Source organism: Accipiter gentilis, chromosome 1, assembly GCF_929443795.1.
Source record: "Accipiter gentilis chromosome 1, bAccGen1.1, whole genome shotgun sequence".
NCBI classification, from domain to species: domain Eukaryota; kingdom Metazoa; phylum Chordata; class Aves; order Accipitriformes; family Accipitridae; genus Astur; species Astur gentilis.
Genome location: NC_064880.1, coordinates 25,842,235 through 25,868,574, shown reverse-complemented (window position 1 = coordinate 25,868,574; position 26,340 = coordinate 25,842,235). Strand labels below are relative to the sequence as shown.

At 40.6% G+C, this 26,340-nt stretch overlaps 2 protein-coding genes and 2 non-coding genes across 4 annotated transcripts; 3 read left to right on the top strand and 1 right to left on the bottom strand.

Annotated features, from left to right (window-relative positions):
- Positions 1-4,245: 4,245 nt before the first annotated feature.
- Positions 4,246-19,370, bottom strand: NDUFS1 (NADH:ubiquinone oxidoreductase core subunit S1). Its single transcript, XM_049807850.1, has 19 exons — positions 19,037-19,370; positions 18,173-18,240; positions 17,845-17,936; positions 16,257-16,364; positions 15,390-15,466; positions 15,216-15,297; positions 14,982-15,112; positions 14,076-14,261; positions 13,470-13,604; positions 12,943-13,057; positions 11,810-11,955; positions 11,077-11,205; positions 9,743-9,872; positions 9,092-9,252; positions 7,347-7,501; positions 6,570-6,745; positions 5,673-5,807; positions 5,408-5,480; positions 4,246-5,054 (listed from the first exon to the last, which is right to left on the bottom strand). Exons 2-19 carry the CDS (start codon positions 18,234-18,236, stop codon positions 4,963-4,965), a joined length of 2,187 nt encoding a protein of 728 aa, XP_049663807.1. The 5' UTR covers positions 18,237-18,240; positions 19,037-19,370; the 3' UTR covers positions 4,246-4,962.
- A 308-nt stretch (positions 19,371-19,678) lies between these two features.
- EEF1B2 (eukaryotic translation elongation factor 1 beta 2) lies at positions 19,679-23,822 on the top strand. Its single transcript, XM_049807894.1, has 6 exons — positions 19,679-19,836; positions 20,261-20,383; positions 21,726-21,849; positions 22,227-22,293; positions 22,976-23,101; positions 23,630-23,822. Exons 1-6 carry the CDS (start codon positions 19,757-19,759, stop codon positions 23,782-23,784), a joined length of 675 nt encoding a protein of 224 aa, XP_049663851.1. The 5' UTR covers positions 19,679-19,756; the 3' UTR covers positions 23,785-23,822.
- Positions 22,075-22,151, top strand: LOC126045616 (small nucleolar RNA SNORD51). Its single transcript, XR_007508122.1, has one exon. It is a non-coding gene; the product is annotated as a small nucleolar RNA SNORD51 (small nucleolar RNA).
- LOC126045621 (small nucleolar RNA SNORA41) lies at positions 22,597-22,730 on the top strand. The gene has a single exon (XR_007508123.1). It is a non-coding gene; the product is annotated as a small nucleolar RNA SNORA41 (small nucleolar RNA).
- Positions 23,823-26,340: the final 2,518 nt, after the last annotated feature.

Sequence of the window (26,340 nt, the reverse complement as noted above, 5' to 3'; positions counted from 1 at the left end):
CATGTACATTAAGGTTAGAGTGGGTCTTCGGCATCACTGCAAATTGTAAAGATGAGAATTCCCACTCTGGACCAAATCAGCAATCTCTTAGGTATTCTGAGAGTAGCCAGTATAAGATGCTTCAAACACAGGTGTGGAACATCCTGTGACGGATAATTCAGAAATTAAAAGCATGCGGGACAGGATTTTTCAAAATAGTTGGGAGTTGAGCTAACATCAAAGCATTAAGGCTTAATTAGCGTCTAGGGTCATGAAATCCCAGTGGATTTTGAAAGTTACTTGTTATACACAAAGCTTTTTGCTCTTAGTATGTTTCTTTTTGATGCATGGTTCTCCTCTCTGATCCATTTCAAACACAGAGGTGTACAGAAGGTGACAAGAAGAAATAAAATTATTTCTTTGAAATATTAGTTAAGTGTTCAAAATTCAGTATTGGCATCACAGTGAGATGTCTCTACCAGCTATTGTGTCTTACTATGCAAAGAGGCCTCTAAATCTCAGTAGGCTTCTCAGCATTAGGAACTGTGAATGGATGCTTGCATGTAGCTGGAGGAAAACATTTATTAACAGTGGTTAGCGTAGCAGGCTTTACTGATTAGAGTCACTCAGAGAGAGTTTGAATCGCAAGGTTTTATATACATCGCGTATGACTGTGCCATTTCTCTGTTGTGGGGAGTTGGGAATACCCAGGTACTTTGGGACACATTGCTGAGTCATTCCATCAGCTAATATGCATTACTGTAAAGCGTCTTTTGCACAAAACCTTACACAACAGAGAGGACCATGACTTGTGTGAGCCCCGCCCCCCCCCCCCCCAGTGAAGGACTGAGGGTTTGTTTCTGCACAGTTTTCCTTGTGACTCTCTGTAAACTTCAGTGTTTCATTCCCAAACATACTTGTGCCCATTTGACATTTTATGAAGAATAATAATGTTAATATCTATTAATAAATGAATAATAGGTTGTGATGGTTTTTTTTAAATAGGAATTTAAAAACTGCTTCTTGAGCAAGGCAACTTCTCAGGTAACTCTGATAGAACTTACCCCATAAAACATATTCTTGTACTCCTGATAAAAAGCTTACTTCAGTTGTCAGTGAAGTCCTTAACTTTTAGGTGCTCTCCACAATTCCCCACCTACTTATGGCTAATTTCTGTCCACGATGGTAGTCGTAATTAAGTCCTCTTCTATCAGTTTATTTGTTAGCACTTTCTCTGCTCATGTCCTGTCAGTGCCTTGAAAGAGTCAGTCTTTCAACCCTTCATCACTGAAAGTGATTTATTCCAATTGCATATTCAAAGGACAACACAACAAATCATTATTAAGAGACTGTCTTGTTTTGGAAGAGGATGTTTTGGCTTAGCCAGTGTTGTGAGGAGCAGGCATAGAGATGAGGTTTTTATTACCTTTTCTCTTTGGATTAAGGCTGATGCCAGGCTGCTGCTCTGCTTTTTCTTCAGCTCTGTGAATCTGAGCTGCCTTTCTATCAGCTTCAGCAGTAATATACAGCACATCCCTCAACCAAACAGATAGCAGCCACTGTCTTGCAAGAATCTGTCAGCCTCAGAAGAGGCACTGATCCCAAATCTTTTACTTCATGGGGAAATGATAGGCACTTCCTTTTTTGCCTTGAGCTAGACTTCAAAATACATTAAAAAAAATGAGTCAATTACCACAATTTTTATGAAGGGCCTAGTTTTGTTGGCTGTTTCAGAGTCTTGCTGAGAACATACCTCAGTTTGACTCGACTTTCATTTGGGACCACATAGTCTGGTAAGAAGCTCACTAAATTGCCCAGAATTTAAAGCAGTCTCCCTCTGGAACTGCAGGAATGCTGGTGCTTCCAGGAAGGTGGCTATTGAACAGGGTTTTTTAAAAAAAATTTGTTCTAAAATCCCAGCTTTAGACTTAGATGCTTAAATCTGCCTGCAGTATTTTGACAAAGTTCTTTTCTCTTTAATCTGACTGCTGGTGTTAACCTGGCCTAAACTTGCTTGAAAATGGCAGTGCTTAGTAGGGTTTTACCTTGAATTAACACACCCTCTTCCTTCTCCAGTCCCCATAACCTTCTGCTGAAGGCAAGACTACATAAAGGCAAAATTTAATCTAAGCCATGTTTGGGGTTAATTGCTTGCACACAAGAGCTATGTTTATGCAGTGCTGTGTTGAGAAGATGCTTAATGACTAAACCCATCCATCTCTCTCCCAGACACATACCTGTTCTTTGTCCTGCTGTTAGTGCAGGCAGGAGTGTACAGGAATAAGTGAGATGAAGGCTACTGGAGCATAATGGGCAATCCAACCAGTGAGAAATTCTGCCAGTTGGCCACCAGGTGGTACTAGGGCTGCACTTGGGGAATTAAACCTCCTTCAGTTCTGGTCTTTGCTTTAAAATAAAAGTAAAATAAACACCCTGCCCACCCCCCAACAGTCTGGATAAATGCACCCACCAACGCTGCATTTGGAAGTGAGCTGCATCAGCAGAACTGACCATTCAGGCAATGTATCACCTAGCTAACAAGTTCGCTCTTTAACAGTCAAGAGCAATACTTGGGAGCATGTTCATCCCATCATCCCAGCTCTTCATTGCTGCCTTCTTAGCATGCTCTGCTGTAATCCGAGATTGCAGCTTCAGAACCAGCAAGTAGTAGCACTAACCATAAACTTTTTTTAAATAAACAGGACTAAGTTGCATGAATAGCCCTTTTTCTGTAATTTTTGTTCCAATACTTTGCCCAGCCTACAGCAACTACCTTCCTTTGCAGACCCCTACTATCCTTTTATCACTAGCTGGGTGAAAGTCCACATGCATGCCGACTCTCCAGCCACCAGAGCAAACAGAAGAGATAAGGGAAGGGCTACACTGTAAACTCAGTTGATAAGAATGCTAATTTTGATATCTCTTTACTATCTAGTTTCCAATAGTCAAATTTATAGAGAGCCTTGTTGCTATTACCAAGTTTGGCTGAAAAGTTCTATACTTGGTGACTAGTTAGGTGGGAAAGAGGATAAAAGCAGGACAGACAGCACCACATGTACTTCTTATCCTGTTTGCCTTTCAAGGTAAGGGCTAGACACTTCTTGAATAGAAATAAGGATCTCCTATACACACTAACTGAAGGATGCAGAGCTTTCAAAAAAATAAAAAGTCTGTGTGCCAGAGCTCCCAGAGTTAAATAACGCTATAACATTTACAGAAAAAAAAAATATCTCTAAAGCTTTTGAACCTTTATAAATTTTGAAGAAGTGACAACTGGCTTGTTGCACAGCTGAAATTATTCCTCTGTGTTTGTACAACATGGATTTTCAGGGAAAAAAAAAAAGGTTTTCATCCTAGGAACCTGAGAACCAAATGTTTTACTGAATATAGGATTCAGTTACACCCTTTCCTCTTAAACCTACCATCTGTGAGAAAAGCCAACTGCCTTGCTTTTGGCATATGTTCTCACATACATTCTTCTTTTGCTATGTCCCTGCCATAAACCCCTCTTCCTCCTAAAGAAGTAATGTTCTGCAAGGACAACATGGAAGTTTTAGGCTCTACTTGGTCACACACATGGACATACACGCTACGGGGTCCTGTGAACTGCCACATTAAAAACAGACTACAGTATTTCTAGATCTATCATTAACATGCATAGTAGTACCTTTGAATTAAGTGAATAGTTGTCTTTATTTTGTACCACCAAGAGAACTGACCCCATCAGTAACTGGAAGATGGCAGGTGAAGTCAAACAACGTCCAAGATTTAAGACTTAGTCAGCTACTGTAATGACACTGGACTATACCAGGATAACCAGGAAGAGTTTTCTTCCTGGGCAGAAGGAAAACAATTTTTTAAAAAATTACTTGCTTGTTACTGAAAAATTCCAAGCATGGAAGAAAAAAGGAATTTTACAAAGCTAAGGCTTTTACAGCAGCACTGTCATGCACTTAATATTATTCTACACTGAAAAATGTAGCTTTTCCTCATGCAAAATTAACTTTTTTTTTAAAATGAAGTTGGAGTGATGGCTTTATGATACTGTTACTATTTGCATGATTCCTGTAAGGATTATTCTAAACCTTATTACTCTAGTAAGCCTGTTGAAGAGGAAGCTATCCTTCTTCCAAACATACATTAACCAACATAACAAAGTCGCTGTTCTGAAGTAATTCTAAAGCTTAAAAAAAAAAAAAAAAAAGACACCACCACACACAACCCCTTCCCTCACTTTGCTATGAAAAGATCAGCACACAGAGAAACTATTCCAAGATCTTTTCTGTATTTGAACTGGTGTTGCTGAAGGCCTTTATCTTTATGCTAAATTTGTTAAGCAGTTCAATATGAGAAAGCTGTGTGAAAACTGCTTTTCTTTTTCACGCCATGAAAATTATTTTTATTTCCTCCATGAGTAGTTTCTCAGCTGAAATGAAATGGAGAATCATACAAATATCTAGAGCAGTAGCAGGTCTGAACACTGACATAAAGCAGGTATGTTTGACTTAAGAGTGACAACTTGCTCTGAAAGTGCAAAAATGGCACGTTCATACTCTCACCAGTGCTTAAAATTAAGATACTGGAATACTCTGGAAGAAGTTACAACCTAGTATTTTTGCCATGTAGACCTGTTCCTAGCAAATCAAGACTTACTAAGTCCGAGTTGCTTACTGAGTTCTTTTCATGCAAGCAGCATGAGCTATATGAATTACATCAGTAATGGATTGTTTGGTATTATAATTTATTTGTATACAATCATCATGTACTCTGCCTCTGGGTACATACAGCGAGTTGAGTGCTGCATGGTCTCGCAGACACAACAGTCCTAAAATGTTATGGGACTATTTGAACTGATGAAAATGTGAATGAAGAAAAATACAATGACCTAGCAAATAGATTTTGAAAACAAACAAACAAAATATCGGTCACAGCAGGGAACTGCAACAAATACTTGGATGGAGGTGGTAGCAGACTGGTTAGTCTCTAGCAGCTGGCTGGCTCTTCTACTGCATGAGCACCTTCAACAACCGCTTTCACACACTTGGCCATTGTCTGGGATGCTCTACTGATTGAATCTGAAAAAAACAAACAAAAAAACAACCCCAAAACAAACAACCACCACCAAAAAACCCCAGTCAGTGTGTTATAACGGTTCATTTTCAAAATTATACAGACATAATATAAAAGAGATTTAGTACAGGACTGCATACGAAGAGGAAAAAGAAAATGGCTTAGTTGACAAAACAGTCCAATAGTGTGTGCTTTATGCAATTTCCAAATCATTTTACTGGAAAATTTTGTTTCTTCAAAAGACTCAAATCCTACATATATTTTAGTGGAAAGCTTTATATGCCTCATAAGAATCTTTCTGTAAAGCTGAGTAAAATGTATGGCTGGTTTCAGAATGGAAAGGCTATACTATACATACCTGTCATATAAAAGTCTTTTATTGTGAGCTGAGGTGGAACAAGAGGATCAGCAAGAAGCTGTTGCTTCACTAACTGTGGCAGGAAAAAAAAGAAAGTCAGCTTTATGATAGGAACTCATTATCAATGCATTTGTTCAGTAAATTCTGCATTCACTGCAGGTCAAAGAATGCTCATAGTACTACATATGAAGGAGACCTATTTCTTTAAAATGCATCCAGCTATGTAACAGCACTAATCATGCTCAGATGTTTCAGGTTTGGTTACCTTTGACAATTCATTTGCCTGGCTGAAGTAGTTAGCCTCTTCCACATCATCGTATCGAACCAGATTAGGAGATACTTCTTCTAAACGCTTCCGTATTTGATCAAGGTTCTCATAAGGCAAGGTCATACCAGCCAACTAAGAGATTCACAGAAAGAAATGACATCAAGTCTAGGGATTTAATACATAGTGGTTTAGATTACCAATCCATTAACACACCTAAAGTAAAACCAGGAAAAATCTGCACTCCTGAAAACACAGGCAATTATAATATACAAACAGAAGCAAAGTCACAGTATTCTGTTGGACTTCTGATGCCTAGAGTTAACCCCATGTTAAAAAAAAAAAAAACAAAAAACTAGGCTGTCCTGTTTGCTCTACAAATGAAAAAAATAAAAGACGAGAAGTACTTTTCTTTTTCCATACAGATGTCACTTGTACTTTCCCTAGCTTACCACCAAATGACATAAAAGTTGATGCAATTCTCAATGCATCTTGTTCCCAGTGACTAGTAAGCACATACTTGAACTTATCTAATGATACCAGATCCTGTCCTCAGAGTTCATGTTGTTTTATTTCTAAAAAGCAACAAAGTGCATCTTCCCACCAGTTTCTGCTAAAGCGCTTCATGAAGACGAGCAGAATTTGCAGACAGAGCTTCACCTATTATGTGTTCCAATAGCACACAGCAGCTACAATATTAGTGCTATCCTCAAAAGGAAAACAATATGATTTAACTCCCAGAATTAACAAAGGATTCAATACAAAACATTACTTCTTAAGACTACGGTCATGTATTTTCCTGAAAATGTACCTCCTTTTTGGAAACACTTTCAATATATAAGCAACTCAACCTCTCAGTATACTTTTATTAGAAGCAATCTATAACAGCAACAGTACCTCAGACACAGCTCTAATAATTCTCCAGTCTTCCCTCGCCATCCCAGGAGGTGTCACTGCTACTCTTGTCTGCTGGGCCCTACCCTCCGTATTCACATATGTGGCTGCCTTCTCTGTATATGCTGCTCCTGGGAGAATAACATCAGCCATGGGAGCTCCCACATCCCCATGATGTCCTAAATACATAGAAGGAGGAAACAGTATACAACAATGTAAGACATAAGTAAGTAAAAATCAAAATAAATGTTTTACTAACACAATACAGAATTTCTGTGTTCCCAGAAAAAAGGAGTTTCTAAGGTTCACTTAACCAGTAATATAAAACCTATTACACTGACTGTTCTGAGGTCTGTCTTGGCTAATACTTTGGGGAGAATGAATGGACTACAAGCAGTAGTAAATGGTAGTTCAGTCTCTATAGCCACTCAGCTTTGGGGAGCTCCTGGAACAAGGATGCTTAGTGAATTAGGCTAAGACCATGTTTTGTTATGACAGAACAGTTGGGAACCAACGTTGTTTTGTCTGCCAGGTTTGAAGCTATGCTCCAGAAGACCAGACTGGTTTATATTCCCTTATTACTCATCAACAGTTTCTCAGTTGTACCTAAGGAATAGGTTACCAGTATCTCAGTTATGTGTTGGAAGTTCCATTTCTTGGCAGAAAATAAAGGCTAGAATTTATCAGAGGGTCAGGTATGTTTGTAAGAATATGCCACTGTTTAGGCTTTCTCTCCATCTATTAGATAGCAACATTTCTTCATTTACATCTACTAAGTACCTTGATAGATGATAAAACAATCCTTTGGCAAATCCTGACGTGTTATACAACCCGAATCTGCTCCCAAGAGATACAATACTTTGGGAAGATTTTTCCTAATTGCCTCCACTCCTGGTTTGAAACCCAGATCCAAAGCAGCTACCTGGCTTGCAACCCTGTAGGAACAAACACATTACAACTTCAAGTTATTTCAGAATTCTCCCTCTCCCATCAAAACAGACCTAACTTCTTTTTTTAACTAAACATTTAAGAGGTACGTAAGATGTGTCTAACGGTAACAGGACAAAAATGAAGCATAAAGGCAGCTGAAAATTTTGACAGAGTATTTGACAGAATATCAGGCTGGTTTTCCATTTTGACAAAAACTAATGCCATTTGAAGTTTTCACGGGGTACCTCACCTGTTTAAGATGGGATAGCAAAATAAAGGCGGACATTCCGGGTAAGGGCCTACGGGCAGGCAACTCACTTGTGAACCTTGATGTTCCAGATGACATTTCAGCTATGCATTGAACTCAACAGGCCTTTAATTTAAGGCACTCATGTGGAAGATGAAAGACCAGTTACTGGACTGTCAGCTACTCTGAAGCATCTAAGACTTAAGACCACTATTTCAACACTATTCATTTATTCATAAATAAAAATACTTTTAAAAGAATGAAATAATCATTCTCATTTTCTGGCAGTCTTTTTCTTTTCCAAAGAAACAATTTTGCATAATCCTGCATAATCAGGTGCCAGACTTACAATTATATTTAAACGAAAAAAAGATTCTCTCCGTACAGATCTTTCAATGTTACTCGTGTTTGTCTGACCTAGTCAGACATATAGGTTCCAGTAAGTTAAGTTGCTGTTTACACTTAAGGTAGAGAGGATGGTGTACCAAAAGCATGAAAGTTGGTAGCATGAAAGACTGCCAAACCACATGTGAAAAAGGTATCATGAGTGTTCTTTAACTCATCAGTGTTTTGGTATTAAATCTTTTAGTTTCAACAGCAGGATTTTATATTCAAGTTTCCTTCAGAGGACCAAGCCCTGCTCTTGCTATACTAGTTTTACATCACTGAAGCTGCTTTTGGCAGAAGGACTTTGTTGATTCTCTGAATCTGAGTGCCACTACATTTGCTGAAATTATTTTTCCTTTACAGAGATTGTCAATTTGACAAATGGAGTTTTAGAAAGAGAGTGGGAAAGGACTGTCCCAAGAGAAGCTTGCCTATTAAAAGGAGTAATATCCCAATAAACTGAATAACTAAGATCAAAAGCCCTAAAATGAAAAGCTTTGAAGCTTTTCTATTAACTGTTCACTTAAAAGTACAGTAAAAGGAATATTATAAGAAACCATTTTATTTAAATACTTTTGCCATTTTGTTTGTTTTTCTTCCCCTAGCTAAAAAGCAATCATTTAGCAAGTGACACTGGTCTGCTGTGCATTCTACTGAGCACTGTGTTATGTTATTAAGCTCTCTTGTGTTCTATACCTGTAAATTTAAACTTTAAATTCTACACTTAAATATAACAGAATAGCAAAATTGCATGGAGAGCCTGAAAAGTTTGCCAGGTCAAGGAATACATTTTTATTATGAAGTTTCTGCTATTTTGTACTTCCATTTTTTATATTCCCTACAGGTTCTAACCTGATAAGCCCCTTGTGTGTACATAAAGAAATCCGCATAGATACAGTGTGGTAACTTGTGTAGGCCCAGCGTGAACAAAAGCGGCTCCCAAAAACGCTTTAAAGCAAACCTGTGGAGGATGTTCATGACTTTCCAATCAGAACCAACACCGCTCTTAGTCCTGGCATTTTGTGCAATGGTGGAAACGGCAGCATGGATAGCTGCTCCGTCACTGCGCTGCAGTGCTGCACTACCTACCACCACCATTGGCTTTCTGGCCTGGTCGAGGACCTGTGCAAGTAAAGAATCAAGAAATTAATTTCACAGCTCTGAAGACAATTCTTGATACACACAATGTAATAAACTCCATAATTTCTACATAAGTCTTTCATGCAAAGCTACAGTTCTGAAATGGTCTTTGTTTCATTTAGAGATAAAGCCAAGAGAAACTGCTAAAAGCAGTACACTATCCTGTCAATACAGAACTATACTCTTGATAACCAGACATTTAAGTGGAAACAGCAGCAGCTGAAACAGCCTGGTTTATATCAAGAAATATTCCAGGAGTTTCCTGTACTGCGAAGTTTTACACACCTGAATATATTAAACAGTTCACACAGACTTGGTGCATACTAATCATTACCTCATCTCTGCATTTGATTAAAAGCCAATAACCCCATATAAAACATAGTACTTCTCTTCAAATCTGTCTTTGTGGGGAATTCAGATTATTATTCAATACATCTGAAATTTAACAGTCACGCTCTTAGGTTGTGTGTACCTTGGAGAATGCATGTTTTCCAGAAGCAATATCCTCGAGTATCTGTGGGGACTCTCCTAGATGATCATACGTGTAGGTCAAATTCACAGGAGAGCCAACAAGGGCCACTTGCAAGTCATTGTGAAGCCAGCTGAAAACACAGCAAACATTTTATAAAAATCAAAGAAATACAGAGTTTTACTCAACCAAAGCCACTAATTATAATTTTAGCAATAACTTGAAATAGGATGCAAATTCTTTCAAAGGAATTTAAACAGCGTTCATTGCTTTGGTAACATGCGGTTTAGCATTATTCTGACTGTTAAGCAAGTTTAAGGGTTTTTTAGAAGGCCTTTTCTCTACATACATTCTGGGACCAGTGCAGCAACACACCTTACATGAAAAGTTCATAATTCATTTCCCTCCTCCCCTCAAACTTTTGCCAATTCAGTGGAAAAAAAGGTTGCACAAAATGAGGTGCTACAGCTTTAAACCACTTTTTCCAGTGTTAGGCAAAGACAAACAAAACAAAACAAAAAACACCCCATACCTACAGCTACTATTTTCTTTAGCTTGACTTAACTCTTAAGTACTTCAGAACTGAAGTTAAAGTCATTTGTAGGAAGAAAAAATTCTGAATTTGACAGTGCTTATGGTTTTAGAAATCCACTGTTTCTTAGATAAACAGAAAAATTTAGCTGGTTAGAAATTTTTCCTTTTTTGCAGTTTCTTATAGCACAGACTTATAAAAAATATATGAATAATTCATAAATTTCATTGCATTTTTTCCTCTCAAAATTTTAAGGCTACTATTGTTTGAAATTATGTATTTTGGAAGAACCCAGCATTAGGAAGGACAGGGCTTTTATAAACCTCAGTTGTCTCCTGCTGAAATATCTTGTTAAAGTTCAATTAGCTACGTTCAAAAGTTTGGGAAAGCCACATTACTTGAATGACTGCTTCTAAAATCAGCAAGTCTGATTTTTTACAACGACAATACAAAAACCAGCAAACTGATGCTGAAATTAATTCTTTAATGAATATGCTTTAACAAACTTCTGTAAGACAGAAAATCTGAGGTGTCTGTGTAATGTAACAAAGGGATAAATGTCTGAGTATATGAACTTATGTAAAATGTCAAAGTGAGAATGAACAAAACATAGCTATACACTACAGGGAGAAGAGACCCCCCCCTTTTTCTATACATATATCACCATTCCCTTTACTAAAAGGTGAACTAAATCCACTGAGACCATCTGAATGAACGCTCTCAACTTACTGCCTACAGCTCCACCTGAGCATTGTATCAAATCCAGATGGATCTGCATGCTTATTTACCACCAAGGAATACAAACCTCTTTCGAATTCTAGCATTGAAAAGTGGTGCCTCAAAGCGTGGATTAGTGCCAACCAGAAGCAGGACATCTGCCTCCTCCACTCCGGCAATCTTGGTATTAAGCAGGTAGTTAGAGCGTAAATCTGTGCTATAACAAAATGATATAAGAAAGAAAGAGGATGAGAATTCAGTAAAGGGAAGGAATAAAGATATAGTAAAGATTCTAGATGCTCAAAATGTTTTTTCATCTCAAGAAGAAAAAGGGAAAGAAGAGATTTCTCAAGCCGAATTACTAACCCAAATAAAAAGAGCTTCTCCCTTTCATGAATATGAGAGACAGCAAAATATTGAAGGAATTGCAATGTGGCTATTTCCCACAGTTCCAGTTATTGACAGCCTTCACAAACTTCATCTACTATTACTATTACACAGTTTACAAGGTCATAATTGTACTATAGTTTTCACGACACAAATAGAAATAGACTAAATTATCCAACTTACAACAGAGTGTAGCTGGCTTTCAGTAGCCTACTGTTAAACTGCAGCAGCCTGAACATAGTGAAGTGTGCAACCCTTGCTGTCGTAGTCGCTATGTATCAACTCACGATCCATAAATACTCTCTATAAATGAATATTGTAAATTCAAACAAAACCTGCTAATGCATCAGCAATTGCTATCCTTGGTCATTTCAGAATCTTTCCATAAGTCTATTAACATACTAATTATAGACAAACTTTGCCTGAACTCTTACCCAGCTCCGGCAGTAGGGAAGACCTCTTCCGTGCAGAGCGTATCACAGTTTACTCTATTCAGGAGGTCTTTCAGAGCTATTAGCGCTTCTGCATCCACCAGTCCTCCTACAATTGCCGCTACTTCCTTACCTTTGACAGCCTGTAGCTGGAGAAAGTATAAACATAAGCAAAAGAAACCATTTAAATAAATTCCCATTTGGCCCAGGTAAACGTTTGTAACGTTAGGATGTGCCAAAGCCAGCAATGCAACCGGTGGCCTGGAGTAGCACAAACTGATCAGCAGTGTCTGACTTCTGCAAGGCAGCAACTCCAGCTCCTTCAAAAATCATGATAAGCAAAGTACAGCTCTCTATTCTGTGCAGGTCTCTCCCACTTGAGTTATTGCTCAGATGTGGCTAATTCTCAATTGGTGTGGTGAGGAGAGAAAGATCGGTGAATGCTTTTATTTTAATGAAGCTAGAGTCCAGACAGAATACAAACTTCCATAACCCAAGCTCGGGTAGTAAACTCAACTCAAAGGCATTATCTGAGAAGCAATAGCTTTCTTAACAAACCCTGCTACTGTACCATGGGTAAAAACATCCTTGAGGAAAGTTCAATTACACTTACTCAATTCTACTTCATCCCACATAAAATTTTTAATCAAAATCCAAAGCAGTCATGCAGCACTTCATTTGAGCAGCAGAATCAATCACCACACAGAGAAAGCACTGAGGCAAGCAAAATTCAGATATAAGTAATACAGAATTAATGGCTTTGATGGCAAAAGTGGCAATAGCACAGATTATATAAATTTAAAGTCTTCAGATAGATCAGAGTAATTGAGGGAAGTTGCTTCCTCCTAAATTTCTGAAGGAACAGTTTAGTTTCCTATTTAAATAAAAGTAATTTCTCTCCCAATGTCCCAAATGAAATCATGATAAGACAAAGTTCTTGAGATGGTCTAATCCATTAAACAGGAAATAATACTCAAAAGAAGTTTAAGTGGAAATACAATGGATTAGAAGTCAAATGCTCCCTTCTAACCTTAAAGAAAAAAGCTCTTTTCTATATAACTGCTTTCATTTTATTCATTGTAGTATGTCCAGCTTTAGAAATTAATTTTACACTACATATTGAAAATTGTTCTTACCACACCAGCAACACGAGTTAATACATCCTCCCATGAGGCATAAACAAACAGTCCTTTCTCATTTTTGATCATTGGCTGAGTAAGTCTCTGACGCTTCAGACCATCATAAGCAAACCTAAGTGAACACCACTAATATTATGAAAGAGCAAAGACAAAGATAATTGTGTATACTAAATATTTTCTACGACTGAGGTTTTTTAACAACTTGCAACAATTAGAAAAGAGAAACACATGAAATATTTCCCCTGAAAGTTTAACTTTTCCTTCTCAAAAACAAGCAAAAAAAATCCACAATACAAATCAAAAAGTTACTGTTAAAAAAAGCTACAAAAATGAAAACATTAGAAAACTCAGTAGCTTCAGTTACAGTATTAAAAACATGTTTTACCAGTTATTCTTCACTATAGCTTTACAATATTAACAGTGGAATCCAGAAGTCAGTGCTACCATCCACATTTTTGGTTCCACAAAGCGTGCCTTTAATGTGTGCGTAAAGGTACACATGGGTTCAAACACCTCCCACAGACCTTGTTTTGTCAGATATCCATTCCTCGTTGATATCTTCATGCAGCCTTGGCAAAATTCTCATCACTTCTCCAGTTCTCGTGCTCACTATGATGTTGCTTCCAACTGCATCAAGAACATCAATTGACTCTACCTTCCTGTGTAGAAAAACAAATAAACCATTTGCAGTGTTCTATATACAAGCAGCCACAGACTGCGTAACAAACAAAACAAGAACAACAAAGTGCTGTAGGTTTAGCTTTAGATATGCATGTAAGAGCTTGGTTTCACAACATTATTTTAAGCAAGATCCTCAACAATTACTGAGTTAATGAATGTGAATTTTCCTTCATACACATTGTTTTTACTAAGCAATCAGCACAACCTAGAAGTCCAAAACATTTTAGAGTAAAAATAAGGGAAGAATAGTCTACAAACTATAACATTCTTCCTTTCTTGAATAAGCTGTGAGTAAATAACAGAATTTATCTTAGATTCAGTCTACAGAAAAGTCTACAATAAAAATGCAGAGAATGAAAATCAGAGAAAACCCTTGGTATCATAGATAGACGCAAGATAAAGTGTATGACAGAGAAAGCTGCATCTTCAGTATGAGTTAAGATACATACCTTGTCTCCCATGGGCGTGCAGTAAAGGCATATGGCTTGGAGGTAAGAGCACCAACTGGGCAGATGTCAATAATATTTCCTGATAACTCGGACATGAACATTTTTTCAACGTAAGTACCAACTTGCATATCGTTTCCTCTTCCAGTCGTTCCCAAGTCATCTACCCCTGCAACCTCACTAGCAAACCTGGCAGATGCAAAAAGAATGAAAAACAAATCTGGAATGTACAATAGCAACAGAGCACATTTTTCAGCCCTTATCTCATTTTCTTAAGATAAAACATTAGCCTTAGTTCATACACCTGAAAGAAGAAAACAATTGTTTAGATGCATTAGTCAGTGCCACCACATACAGGATTATACATCTCCAGAATTTCATTCAGATGGGGCTACAAAAACTAGGTGGGAGTTAAATCAAAAACCAGAGCAGTTCAGTGCTCATTGAATTTCACAGTCTGCATCCAAGATCAGTCCTAACTAACAAGTTATTTCTAGAACTAGGCGGGTATATTGTATTCTTCTCCATCTGGCTCAAGTACGCTGGTACTGAATCTCAGGACTACAGAACAGCATAAACATAACTACTAGAGGTTGTCAAAAATAAATACATCTTGCAACCATACCTGAGGAAGTCAATATTTTTAAATCCATTCTGGCACTAACACCACAGGACCAGTTCTGCCCTGTAGACTTTCACGTTTTGGCCATCTCTCTCTATTTCCTGTATGACAGCTGTCTGGTAGCTCTGGTAAACTATCAGTCCCTACCAGAAACAAAATTCCTCAGTACAGTCAGAAAAGAAATTTTAAAAAATTGACTGCCCCTCATGGAGTTTCTTTTACAAGTAACAAACTGATATAAATATGCCTGCTCAGTAGTCTCTCCAGTGAAAAATAAAGGACATTACCTGATACATCGAGTGCACTGTATACACCGTGTCATGATTGTTTTGACTAATGGGCCAATGTTCTTGTCCTCCACAGCACGTTTTCCCTCTCTAAATCTACTCCTATCACTGCCAAACATCATTGATTGATCCTAGAACAGACAACAGAAAACAGACATATCCAGGCTGCTGGAAAGCACAATTTCACCTAAGACAATAGTATTAATACATACACAATTTAATTGGATGTTGTACCTGTAGATCACATTCTCCACCCTGATCACAGATAGGACAGTCCAGTGGGTGATTTGCCAACAGGAACTCCATTACACCCTCTCTGTTGGGTTCAGGAATTAAAGTTCAAATCAATTTTACATCATTTAGCAGCTAGTAAAACTAATCAGCTATAGGAGGCTAAAAGAAAGGCACCTTGCTTTCCTGGACTTCTCAGAGTTTGTCAGTATGTTCCAGCCCTTCATAACTGGCATGGCACAAGCAGCAACTGGCTACAATAATCATAAAAAGCAAGCATGAACACAGCATATTTCTCCTCAATGTGGGCACAACCCCCAACCTCTCCCTCCCCCCAAACTCTTACATAGGCATCTGTTATTAATTTAACGTGTTGTAGAAATAAAAAGGTATCTGCAAGGAAAAAAAAGAAGAAAGTCTAACCAATAAAGTCACTAGAAACCATATTTATTAATAATCTGCTATAAAAAAGGTTAAATTAGTTATGATTTAAAGTTAAAAATTTTACACTTTCGGGTTTCAATTCAAGCAGTTACAGCAAGAAGAAAGTCAGTTGTAACAGATATAAGGCAATGAAGACAGCGTTCCATCCTGAAGTCAACTATCATTTTGCAACAGACATCAATGATACATAATGCATTAAAATATAAACTAATAAGTAACTACAATCTCTACTTAGCTAGAACAAACCTGCAGACACTGATCCTACAGCTGAATCATACAGTATCTGAAGTTTACCATTTGTGTCATATCAGCTGAAAATGTGCGGCTGAAGGCTGAATTACAGAACAAAGATATATCTGACTGAAAACACACAGCTATCTAATGCTCATGTCCAGCAGCAAGATAACCCGTAAGAACCCAAGAACTGACTTTGATCCATAGGCAATCACTGTGGTCCAGTGGGGAGAAGGGAAAAAACTGCTCTGAGCAGCTGAATGACAATTTGTGTGCTACCAATAGTACAAACAGTTACTTACAAGATTTTAAACTAGGCCCTAAGCACAGCATAAAATTGCTATTCCTATGAAACACACACAATACCTTTGGGGCTTTCTCTATTTCCACAAGACACATCCTACAGTTTCCAGCAACCGAGAGACGATCGTGGTAACAAAAACGAGGTATCTGAATTCCAGCCTTTTCACAGGCCTATAAAGAATAAGAAACAAAGGAAAATTAAATTTTAGTTAGACCTTTCAGTTTCACCTCATAAAACATTATTCAGTTTTTCAAAGAGTAACAGTGTTAGTGCTCAGGAATATAGCACATTTGACCTTTCATCTTAAGAAGTGACCATAAATAAAAATTTGTTATCAGGCAGAAACATGTCAGGTTATCAATCACAAATATCTTTTTTCCAAAATTTGTACCTAACTGAGGAAATGAGAACTGACCTCTCTTTCATTCTTTCCTCCAAGAATAGAGAGAATCCTCTCTAATAGATAGGACACTAGCAATACAAATATCTTTTTAAAGTACATATGCACTATTTAAAGAAAAGTGCTTAAAAGGAACATTTGAAAAATATAAAGGAAACAACAATGGGCATAATGATTTCTGATAATTCAACAACATGGATACTCTCTATAAAGGTACTGGAGCATAGTCAAACTTCAACTTCAGTAGAACCCCAAACTCAAGGAAACATACTTCCATGACATGTCTGAAGAAGAGTTAAGAGGAGAGAGAGATGACAAATTTCCAGAGAACAGATAAAGACAGCCTTTCCTGCGTAAAATCCCCATGGCTGATGGGATCTACGCTATAGCACTAGCTATGCCAGCCAGAAGAAATACCACTAAATTCAATAAAAATGAACTAACAAGATCTAATTTTACTCATGATTTCTGCAACAAATTATCACATGTAAGCAAAACTAAAAAGCTAATAAAAAATAGCATTTAAGAAAATTTTACACTAGACTCCTGCTGAGGGTATTCTAATGCCTAAATAAATTTGTAACTTGTATCCAAAGAATGAGGGATATACTTTTTAAATAAACACTATGTGCTTTAATGTTCTAACTCACTGTACCACATCCCCATTTAATGGCTTCTTAAAAAGAAGTTAGACTGGAAAAAGATCTACGTGAAATTTTGGCCTGGAAAGCAACAACGCTGAGTACAGGCTGGGAGATCCAGATTCTATTTCTTCCCACACCAAGATGAATAAAAGCAATGAAGGATCAGCATTCTGAATCATAAGAACTAATAACCAAAAGGAGACAATGCCTCATTTACCAGAGACACTGCTTTAGTAAGATACAAAATTAACAGGTTCTAAAAGACGACCAGGTCACATAGAGTTCAGAGCTAGAATTTCAACTAGAATTTATCAGTGCCTGTTATTGCATTGCATAGGTTTTTAGTCAGGATTGATGCTGCATGCATCTTCTTTCAGACAATCATGGCAGATGCTTCTTTTTCAAACACTGAACTCCCCAAAGGATTTCTGCCACATGAAATTGCATCACAGTCAGTGAAAACACCCCTAAAGAATTGCAAGAAACAACGTAAAGGGTTTGGGGTTGTTTTTTGGTTTGTTTTTTTTTTTGCCATATAGAATAGAACGTGCTGGCAAGAAGCACAACGGGGAGTCCAAGAAAAATTCAGCATGCCACTCCCCGCACCTGAAGTACTGTGGTTCCTGGGTTCACCAATACAGGATGCCCATCCACAAAAACCTCTATTTGGTTGCTGGCTGCTGTCGCAGTTGTACGCCCTGAGAGTCGTGGAAAAAGAAAGCAAAAACTTCCAGTTACTGCTAGATGCAAACCATCAAATCCCATACTCCTTATCTTACAGTTATACAGTACTGATAGAACCCCAGTTCTAGATACAGCACGACATAGAATTCCAGAGCTGTGAACAACGCACGCGTACATGCCCTTCAGTACGTTAATGACACATACATGAATTTTATCCCCATACACACACGCACGAACTAGAGACACTTACCACACACTCTGGAGGACTGGGCGACCCCAGCTAAGGTCCTGCGGACAGCAGGTAGTCGAAGCATGGTGCTTTGGCAAGAGAGGAAACAGCACAAAGCGTTCATCAGTTCAAGCGTTTGCCGATAGGTTTTAAACAGGCAGAGTAAAAACTTCTATACCAGTTACAAAAAAGCACGTACGCACCTACGTGCGCAGAGTTATAAGAGAATAAGAAGCTACGTTCTGAAACTGCAAGATACGGTTCTCTTCTTCTAACTACCTATACTTCGTACGTACGTATGCCACCTTACGTTAAAAATGGTGAACGTCACGCTGATAAACAGCTGGCAGCCCAGCTCAAGCCACTGACTCTGCAAGAGCTGCCAGGAGCACGGACGAAGGGCGAGCAGCCCCAGAGAACGGGTGGCAGCTCCGCTGCAACCGGTCCGTGTTTACGAACGCACGCAAACCTGCGCACACGCACACACACACCCCCCCCCCCTCAGCCCCCCACAGCCACACACCCCCCACGCGCTTCGCCGCCGTCCCGCGGGGCGGCTGCAGCCAGGAGCCAAGCGGGCTCTCCGCCTGCAGCGGACCACCCCGCCGGGCGCCTGCCCGCCCCGTCCCCCCCGGGCCCCGCTCCCGCAGGGACGGCGCCGGGGGCCTCGCCAGACGGCGCAGCTCGGCGGCGGGCCCGCCGTCCCCGGCCCCGCCGGCGGGGCTCTCCGCCACAGCGCCGGGGCCGAGGGCAAGGCCCGCGGCGGGGGTCACCTTGGAGGCGCCTCCGCCGCTGCTCGCCGGGCAGACCCCGGCCCGCCGCCGAGCCCGTCAAGGGCACCGGGAAAACGGCGCCGCCGTCCCTGCCGCGGACGTCCGCCGCTACCTGGCGCGGGACGGGCGGCGGAGGCGCCTCGGCCTTCCCCGCCGCTGCAGGGGCTGCCGTCCGCCTGGGCCTCTACGGCGGCGGCCTCGGGCCTTTCCGCCGCTCCCCGAAGCCTCCTTCGGTAATCTCCGGAGCGGGCAGCCTCGGCGACGTGCGTCGCTCTGCGACGCGCGCGTTCGGCAATCTTCGGGACTAGCCGCTTCGGGGACTTCCGTCAGATTGTCGGCGAACGAAGGAACTCGGCAATTTCCGCCGTTCTCCCGGCGCCTTCTCGGCCACCGTCGGACACCCCACCCTCGGCAAATTCCGTCTCCTTCCGCTTCGCTCCTCACCCAACTCCGGCAACTTCCGCTGCTGCCTGTGGCGCGGGGCGGGGCTGGGGGGGCGTGGTGGTGGCGGAATGGACACGGCAGTACAGGAAGTGTTACGGTACCCCCGTAACGCTGAAAAGCTTCCTGTGCTCTGCCGTTAACTTCGCGTTCATCACTGCGATCCTTCCCCGCAGCGCTGACGTCCCGTCTGCCGCACGGCCCGCGCCGGAGCAGCCAACCCGTGAGGAACTACCTCGCGGTTCGTTCTTGCGGAGGGATCTGTGGGCGTGCTGGAACGCGGAGGAATACCGGCCGCTATATAAAGGCGGCGCAGGGGCTGCTGGGCCTCTTTGCGCGGCGGTCGGGCTCGGGGCGCGGGTGGGAGCGTGTGTGCCGCGCCGCCGCCGTCATGGGCTTCGGGGACCTTAAGTCCGCTGCCGGCCTCCGGGTCCTCAATGATTTCCTGGCTGACAGGAGCTATATCGAGGGGTGAGAGGCGGCTGGGGGAGCGCTGGGGCTCGGGGGAGGCGAGCCTGGCCAGGCCGCCGTGAGGCCCGCTGGCCTGATGGGAACCAGCGGTGGGGGCGGGGGGCCGTGCTCTGCCGGCCGGGGGGAGGGGGATGGGGGGACGGCGGCCTTTAGGCACGCGCGTGTTCCGATCCCCGGTAGCTGCCGCTGTGGGTGGCCCCGCGCCGGAGCTGGCCGAGCTCCTGGGCCGCTGCAGCCCGCCCGCGGTGGCGAGCCCGCCTGGCTTCTCGCACTTTCTGCGGTGCTCGCCGCCGGGCCTAGCAGCAGCCAGGCGGACGCGCTGAGCTGTTGCTGCGGCGCGGTCGTCTCTGCGCTCAGCGGCTGCTGCTTCACGTCTTCCTGCGTGCGCCGAGGAAGGGGGTTAACTTCGGCTTATTCTCCGCAGGTACGTCCCTTCTCAGGCTGATATAGCAGTCTTTGAAGCAATCGCTGCCCCACCTCCTGCAGACTTGTTTCATGCTCTTCGGTGGTACAATCATATTAAGTCGTACGAAAAGCAAAAGGCAAGGTATGGTTAAATGGCAAAGCTGGCATATACATACGAACTAGCCTGGGAAGTGTTGCATTTGGTTTTCCGAGTTTGAGCAAAACAGTTTTTCCCTGGTACCACGTGGCTTTTTGTGTTGCCGTTGGAACAGGAACAGCTTGGGAAGCAGAGCAGACTTCTGTCAGTACATCACACTTTTCACTTAGAATTTGGGCAACCTGATTCTGTCTCTGTTTAGTTGCTGACATTTCTATTAAAGCTTATAAGAAAAGCTGGAGTCTTATTGCTGCCGTTTTCACAGACAACTATCCTGGAAGCTGAAAATAACTTATCAGTAATTGACCCCATAAAGGCAACATGAAGATGGGTTAGAAAGTATCAGAGGAGCCTTTAGAGATAAATACACAGTACACAGATGATAAATAAGGAAAGTGTTCGTTCAGGTTTTTAGTCCTGGGAGATAAAACAAAATATGATTTGCAATGCAGAAGCACATATAAAGAAGGGGAAATATGAAAGCAAATGTTATCTTTTTTTCTTTTTTAGTGATTTTAGTGTTCATGAAAGGTGCTGTATTGACATCCATGGAGACTGCAGGCCTCTCTAAAAAGGTACAGCATAGGTAGTGTCAGTATTGCTACACTGCCTCCTCTATGTGCCTCAGTCCTGTTTGCATAGAGTTGGGTGGCTCAGTCACCAGGCCATTTCCAAAGCTCTTAAAATGCTATAAGGGGACTGAGAAAGTTGCTTCACAAAGTCCATTCTGGAAACTACTAGTTCCTGAAAACTAAAGCTAGTTTTATGACTCTCATAATGGCAGTTCACAGAAACAGAACTATGGGCTTATTCGAAGACAGAACTATAGGAGCTATAGGAGCATTAATTCAGGGGGTTCTGGTCCCTCGCGTGCTGTTGAGAGCTAGCTTTCAGAGTAAAGCATTCACTGACACTTGCAAAGTCACAGGATCAGTTAACTTGCAATAATGTGTTTTTTGTCACTATTCTGAAAATATTTTTAGGGAAGCATGAACAAGAAGTTGATAACTTCCTACACAGAATGTAATGCAGATAAATTATTCCAATAAGAAAGCTTTTTCTAACCATATACTTAGGTGGAGCAGCAATGTTGGCCAGGATCATGTCAGCTTATTGAATATGGGATTTGCTGTAGTCCCAGCTAGCATGTCAGGAGCATTGGGGATTGTCTTTGGGGAGGTTCTGTTTTCAAGTAGCAGAATTAGATAGGGTTTTTTTTTTTTAGGACAGCATTTTTACTATGAATGCACTTGTAGGTTTGTTGACAAATTGGCAGTATTTACATTGATGTTTGAGTAGGTTCTTAATATCTGCTGTTTTCTTTCAGCTTGCCAGGAGTGAAGAAGGCTTTGGGGAAATATGGTCCTGCTGATGTTGAGGACACAACAGGTGCAGCCACAGATAGCAAAGATGATGATGACATTGATCTTTTTGGGTCTGATGATGAGGAGGTACTTGTGACCTTTTGGTATTATATTTGCGTTTTTTAGAAATACCCAGGTATGCAGATTTTTGCCTTAACTAGTTTTAAGTTAAATTTGTGACCTTAATACCAGATCCTAATTGGGATTCTTAAATTTAGCTGTGTTTGCAAAACAGAAAAGCTTGGAAGGTAAAAACTCAAGAGTTGGAAAGGAATGTGTTGCAGTGGGGTGAACTGTTTCCTTTAACTTTGACTGGTTACATGATGAATAAAACAAAAAATCACCATCTTTCGGCTGACAGTTGTGATGATTTGTTTTTGCCTGAGCAGATGCCAGTCAATTTCGTAATGCTTTAAAGATGTGGGGTTTTGGTGCTTTTCTGTAACTTTAGATTTTTCTTTCAGGAAAGTGAAGAAGCAAAGAAACTGAGGGAAGAACGTCTGGCCCAGTATGAATCAAAGAAGTCCAAAAGTATGTCTGGCAAGAACTTACCTTTTATGCTTTGGTTAATTTTCATTCATTTGAACAGGATGGCTAGAAACACTAATTAACTGTAACAGATAAACTTGACTGGAATGAGATGGGAGTAATTCGCTTCACTTGAATTGCCTGTGAGCTTAGCCTTTCCCATAGCAAATGGGAACCTTAACACAGTTTTTTGTCCTGCTTAATACACTCTTGTTTGTCTTACCCAGAGGCTGAGCTTTCTATATAAAAAAATAACCCCAGATTTTCTTTTAAAAGTTTAGAGAAAAGGCTGCAATGTGCAAGTCCCTCCACAGCTACTGGTCTGGAACTGTTCAGAACTGTAGCAGTTGCAGTATTCCCTCTGTGGAAAATAAACTGTTACACAGCATGAAGCTCCTTCTCAGATCCTCTGAAAAGGACTTCCTATGTAACAAACAATGTTAGCTTCTTAATCTGTGTTTTCTTATGAGACTGCTTCTCAAGAACACAAGTATGTATGTCTTGAACATTGGGATATGCATAGCTTAAATACTTTGGAAACTTATGTTGGAACAAGAGGCCTGTGACAGCTATGCAAGGAGGTTCTTGTTCATGAAATGGGAAAAGTTGTTCTTGTAAAGCTAGTTTGCAAGTATATTCATAAGTTTTTGAAGATTTCCTAGCTTTTTTTCCCATCTTCCCCCAGAACCAGCTGTTGTTGCCAAGTCATCAATCTTGCTTGATGTGAAACCTTGGGATGATGAGACAGACATGGCCAAACTAGAGGAGTGTGTTCGAAGCATTCAAGCAGATGGCTTGGTCTGGGGATCGTGTAAGTAGGAGAAAATTTCAAAGCAGGGAGAGGGGAGAAGTAATGCAGTCTCTTAAGATAATGTATGAATAGGTAGACTTGTGGTCATTGTTTGGTGATGTGTGAAAATGCAAGTAGCTAAAATAGCGAGGAAATTACAATACTACAGTACTTCAGTATCTTGACATAGTCAAAAAGGTGCAGCAGCCAGGCTAAGATTCAAATAGAGGTTTTAAAAGCTTTAAAACTTTGGCTCTGCTATCCTGCATGTCCCTGTACAGTTCCTGATGCAGCAAGCAAACACCCATACAACCACATTGCTGGTTTGGGGGGTGGTGGGGAACCCACAAAAAGAAACCCCTTTTGACCACCTTGTAATGAATGCTGTGGTGTTGATTAGGCAGTTGATAATATGGAACAAACTGGTTTTTATGTACTCCTGCAAACTACTTTGGTTAGTTCAATCTTAGATCTGCATTTTTAAGAGATTCCATCAATCAAGTACTAAATGCTCTTTTTTTCTTTTTTCTTTTTTTTTTTTTTTTGCAGCCAAGCTAGTACCAGTTGGCTATGGTATCAAAAAGCTTCAGATCCAGTGTGTTGTTGAAGATGATAAAGTTGGAACAGATATGCTGGAAGAGAGAATAACAGCTTTTGAAGATTATGTACAATCAATGGATGTAGCTGCTTTCAATAAGATTTAAGTCTTGATATATCTAGAATAAATGTAATTGCAAAAATTGGGCTGTGTCTGGTTAATTCAAAATCATAGTGTAATCCAACTCAAATATAAAATTGGTTGATGGGTAAAGCAGAAACTAAAACTGAATTTCAGGGTTGCTGCAACACCCAACTGAAGCACCCAAGAGTATGAGCAGAGGTTACCATCAATCCAGATTTAACATTTACGTGGCTTTAAGAATCTGAAATGGTCTTTGCTTCACTTTGGGGGAGTCACATCTTTAGAAATTTCTGTAATTCTTCTGGAAGGAGTGATGGCTTTAAGGGAAGAGCACAGGGCTCGGGCATGGTGCAAAGTAACTTCTTTCAGCAGATAAACAGTAGTATAAATTCTTTTTGCTTAATAAGGGTGGTGACTAACCTGTATTTGGTTAGTGGCTTTTGCTGAAAGCTAAAACTCTGCTTCACTGAGAGAGTGGAGATGAAGGTAGGTTAGAAGCAACTGGAATGCACTGGAGGGTGATGAGGCATAAAATAAAATGGGCTACTTCTTGGAGCTGATACTACCACGCTACCTTCTCGCCTCCTGTTGTTTGGGCTTGCAGCTCTTTTCCTCCGAGGTATGAAAACGTTTGCTTCAGATTTCACATCTTTTCTGGGGCTTCTTAATTAGTACAGCAAATAACAGTGTCGGTAAAAGCTCCTCCTTTTGTATTCCATGGTCCTTGGTGCGTCCTGCACCTTGAAGAGCCTGGGCACGCACCGCGGGGAGCGGTGTTGTCCTTCCTGAAAGGTGCTGGGAGCTCCGAGGCGACCAGGGGGCAGCACTCGCCTTGCCATAGGGACTCCTCACCATCGGCTGCCTGACCCCGTGCTGTGGTACTGTGGGGCTACAGCTAATGCCGGTGGATAATTTTCTTAAATACTACGCTTGAAGCGTGCTCCAGGCTAAAACCAACAAAAAGTAAGGGTTCGATTAAAAGGCAAAAATAAAAGTGGCATAATTAACAGCAATTTGAGCTGCTTGCTTGGCTCTAGATTGATTTTGACATCTTTTAAAGATTGAAGAACCTATTGACTAAATTGCTTTCCAAAAATGATCTGTAGGAATGATACAAATGTAAAAGCTGTCACAAGTTAATGAAGCTTCTAGAGAAACTCACATTTCTGGGCCTTCTGTTTGAAAGAATTCATTGTGACCATGAAATGGAAGCCTTTTATGTGCCACATTGGTCACTCTGAGATGAAGATGCTCAGTGCTGAAGACTGACAGCAGCAGCTAAAATAACTCCTTTTGTTCTTTTTTTCACAGAGCATCTGCGTGTGGTTATCTGGCACGGCAGGTCCTGTTTCTCTTTGCTGAAAGGTCTGCCAACTTCAGATTACAGAAGAAGAGCTTTGTTTTATAATTCATCTCAGAAAAAATTCTGCCTGCCAGAGGTTTAAAGCGCAATTAAAGAATTGGAAGTAAGTGTAATTACAGGCTTTGTTCCCACACTTCCATAAACTTAACTTCCAAAAGATCAGCTTCATCCTGTGTGTGATTAATGCACAGTACCCTTTCTGTGGCAATTCTCTAGCTGTCGCTTCTGCTAAATCATTTAGCTTAGCTTTAGCTACTGTCATGGTGCTGTTAAAAGCAAGAAATTAGCAAATGCCACACCAGAAAAAAATGAAATAAACATTCTGCCACAAGAAACATTACACAAAATTGTAATTTTTATTATCCTTGGCCATCACTGTTTCTGACCTCCCGTTCAATGTGCTTCTTACCTTTAAACTCTTTCCTTGACCTTGAAATTAAATCTCTAAGTGGATAAAATTGTTTGATTTATAGACTTGTAACTTTGCTAAAATACAGCGCTATAAGCCATCCATCTCACCTGCCAGACTGGATTTTTATGTGTGTTTCAGTTATGTGAAGCATGCACGCACAAACTCTTCAGTTGTTAGCATTTCATTTGTTTGGTTTTTTGTTGGTTTTTTTTTTCGTCCTGATGTTAGAAGGAAACTTGCTGCGTAGAAACAAAACAAAAAAAAAAAAGCTAGAGAGCACAGTCTCCCCAGTTATAAAGTAGATGGGCAAGAGAATTCCACAGTATCCACATATATCTACATTAGGGGGTTTTGTGTAGTATTTGGTTATGTGCGGGTATATTACTGTGCCATCATGCCTGTGAAAAATAAGCATCTTGGAGTAAATGAGTAAATTCTATCCCAAGTGCATCGCACAACAGAAAGATCACCAGAAAGTTCTAGAACTTAAATATGAGATACATAAAAATACTGGGAAAACAGTTTCAACAAAAGTATTGGTTACAAACTAACCTACATAACAATGTGCAAAAGTACAAACTGTTCAGGAAGCAGGTAAGAGTAAGTAACCAGAACCTGTCCATTATGAAATGTGTCAATAGGTATTTTTCTTGAACAAATGGTTGATCATAGAGCTATTTCCTATGAAGTGTTTTTCTATAGTATCTTTTAGCATGATAAGAGAGATTTCCCCTCATCTGGCTTTTTTTTCCACTGTGGTGGGTTGAATGAGCATTCCTGAGTCCAAGCAGCATGGAACTGTT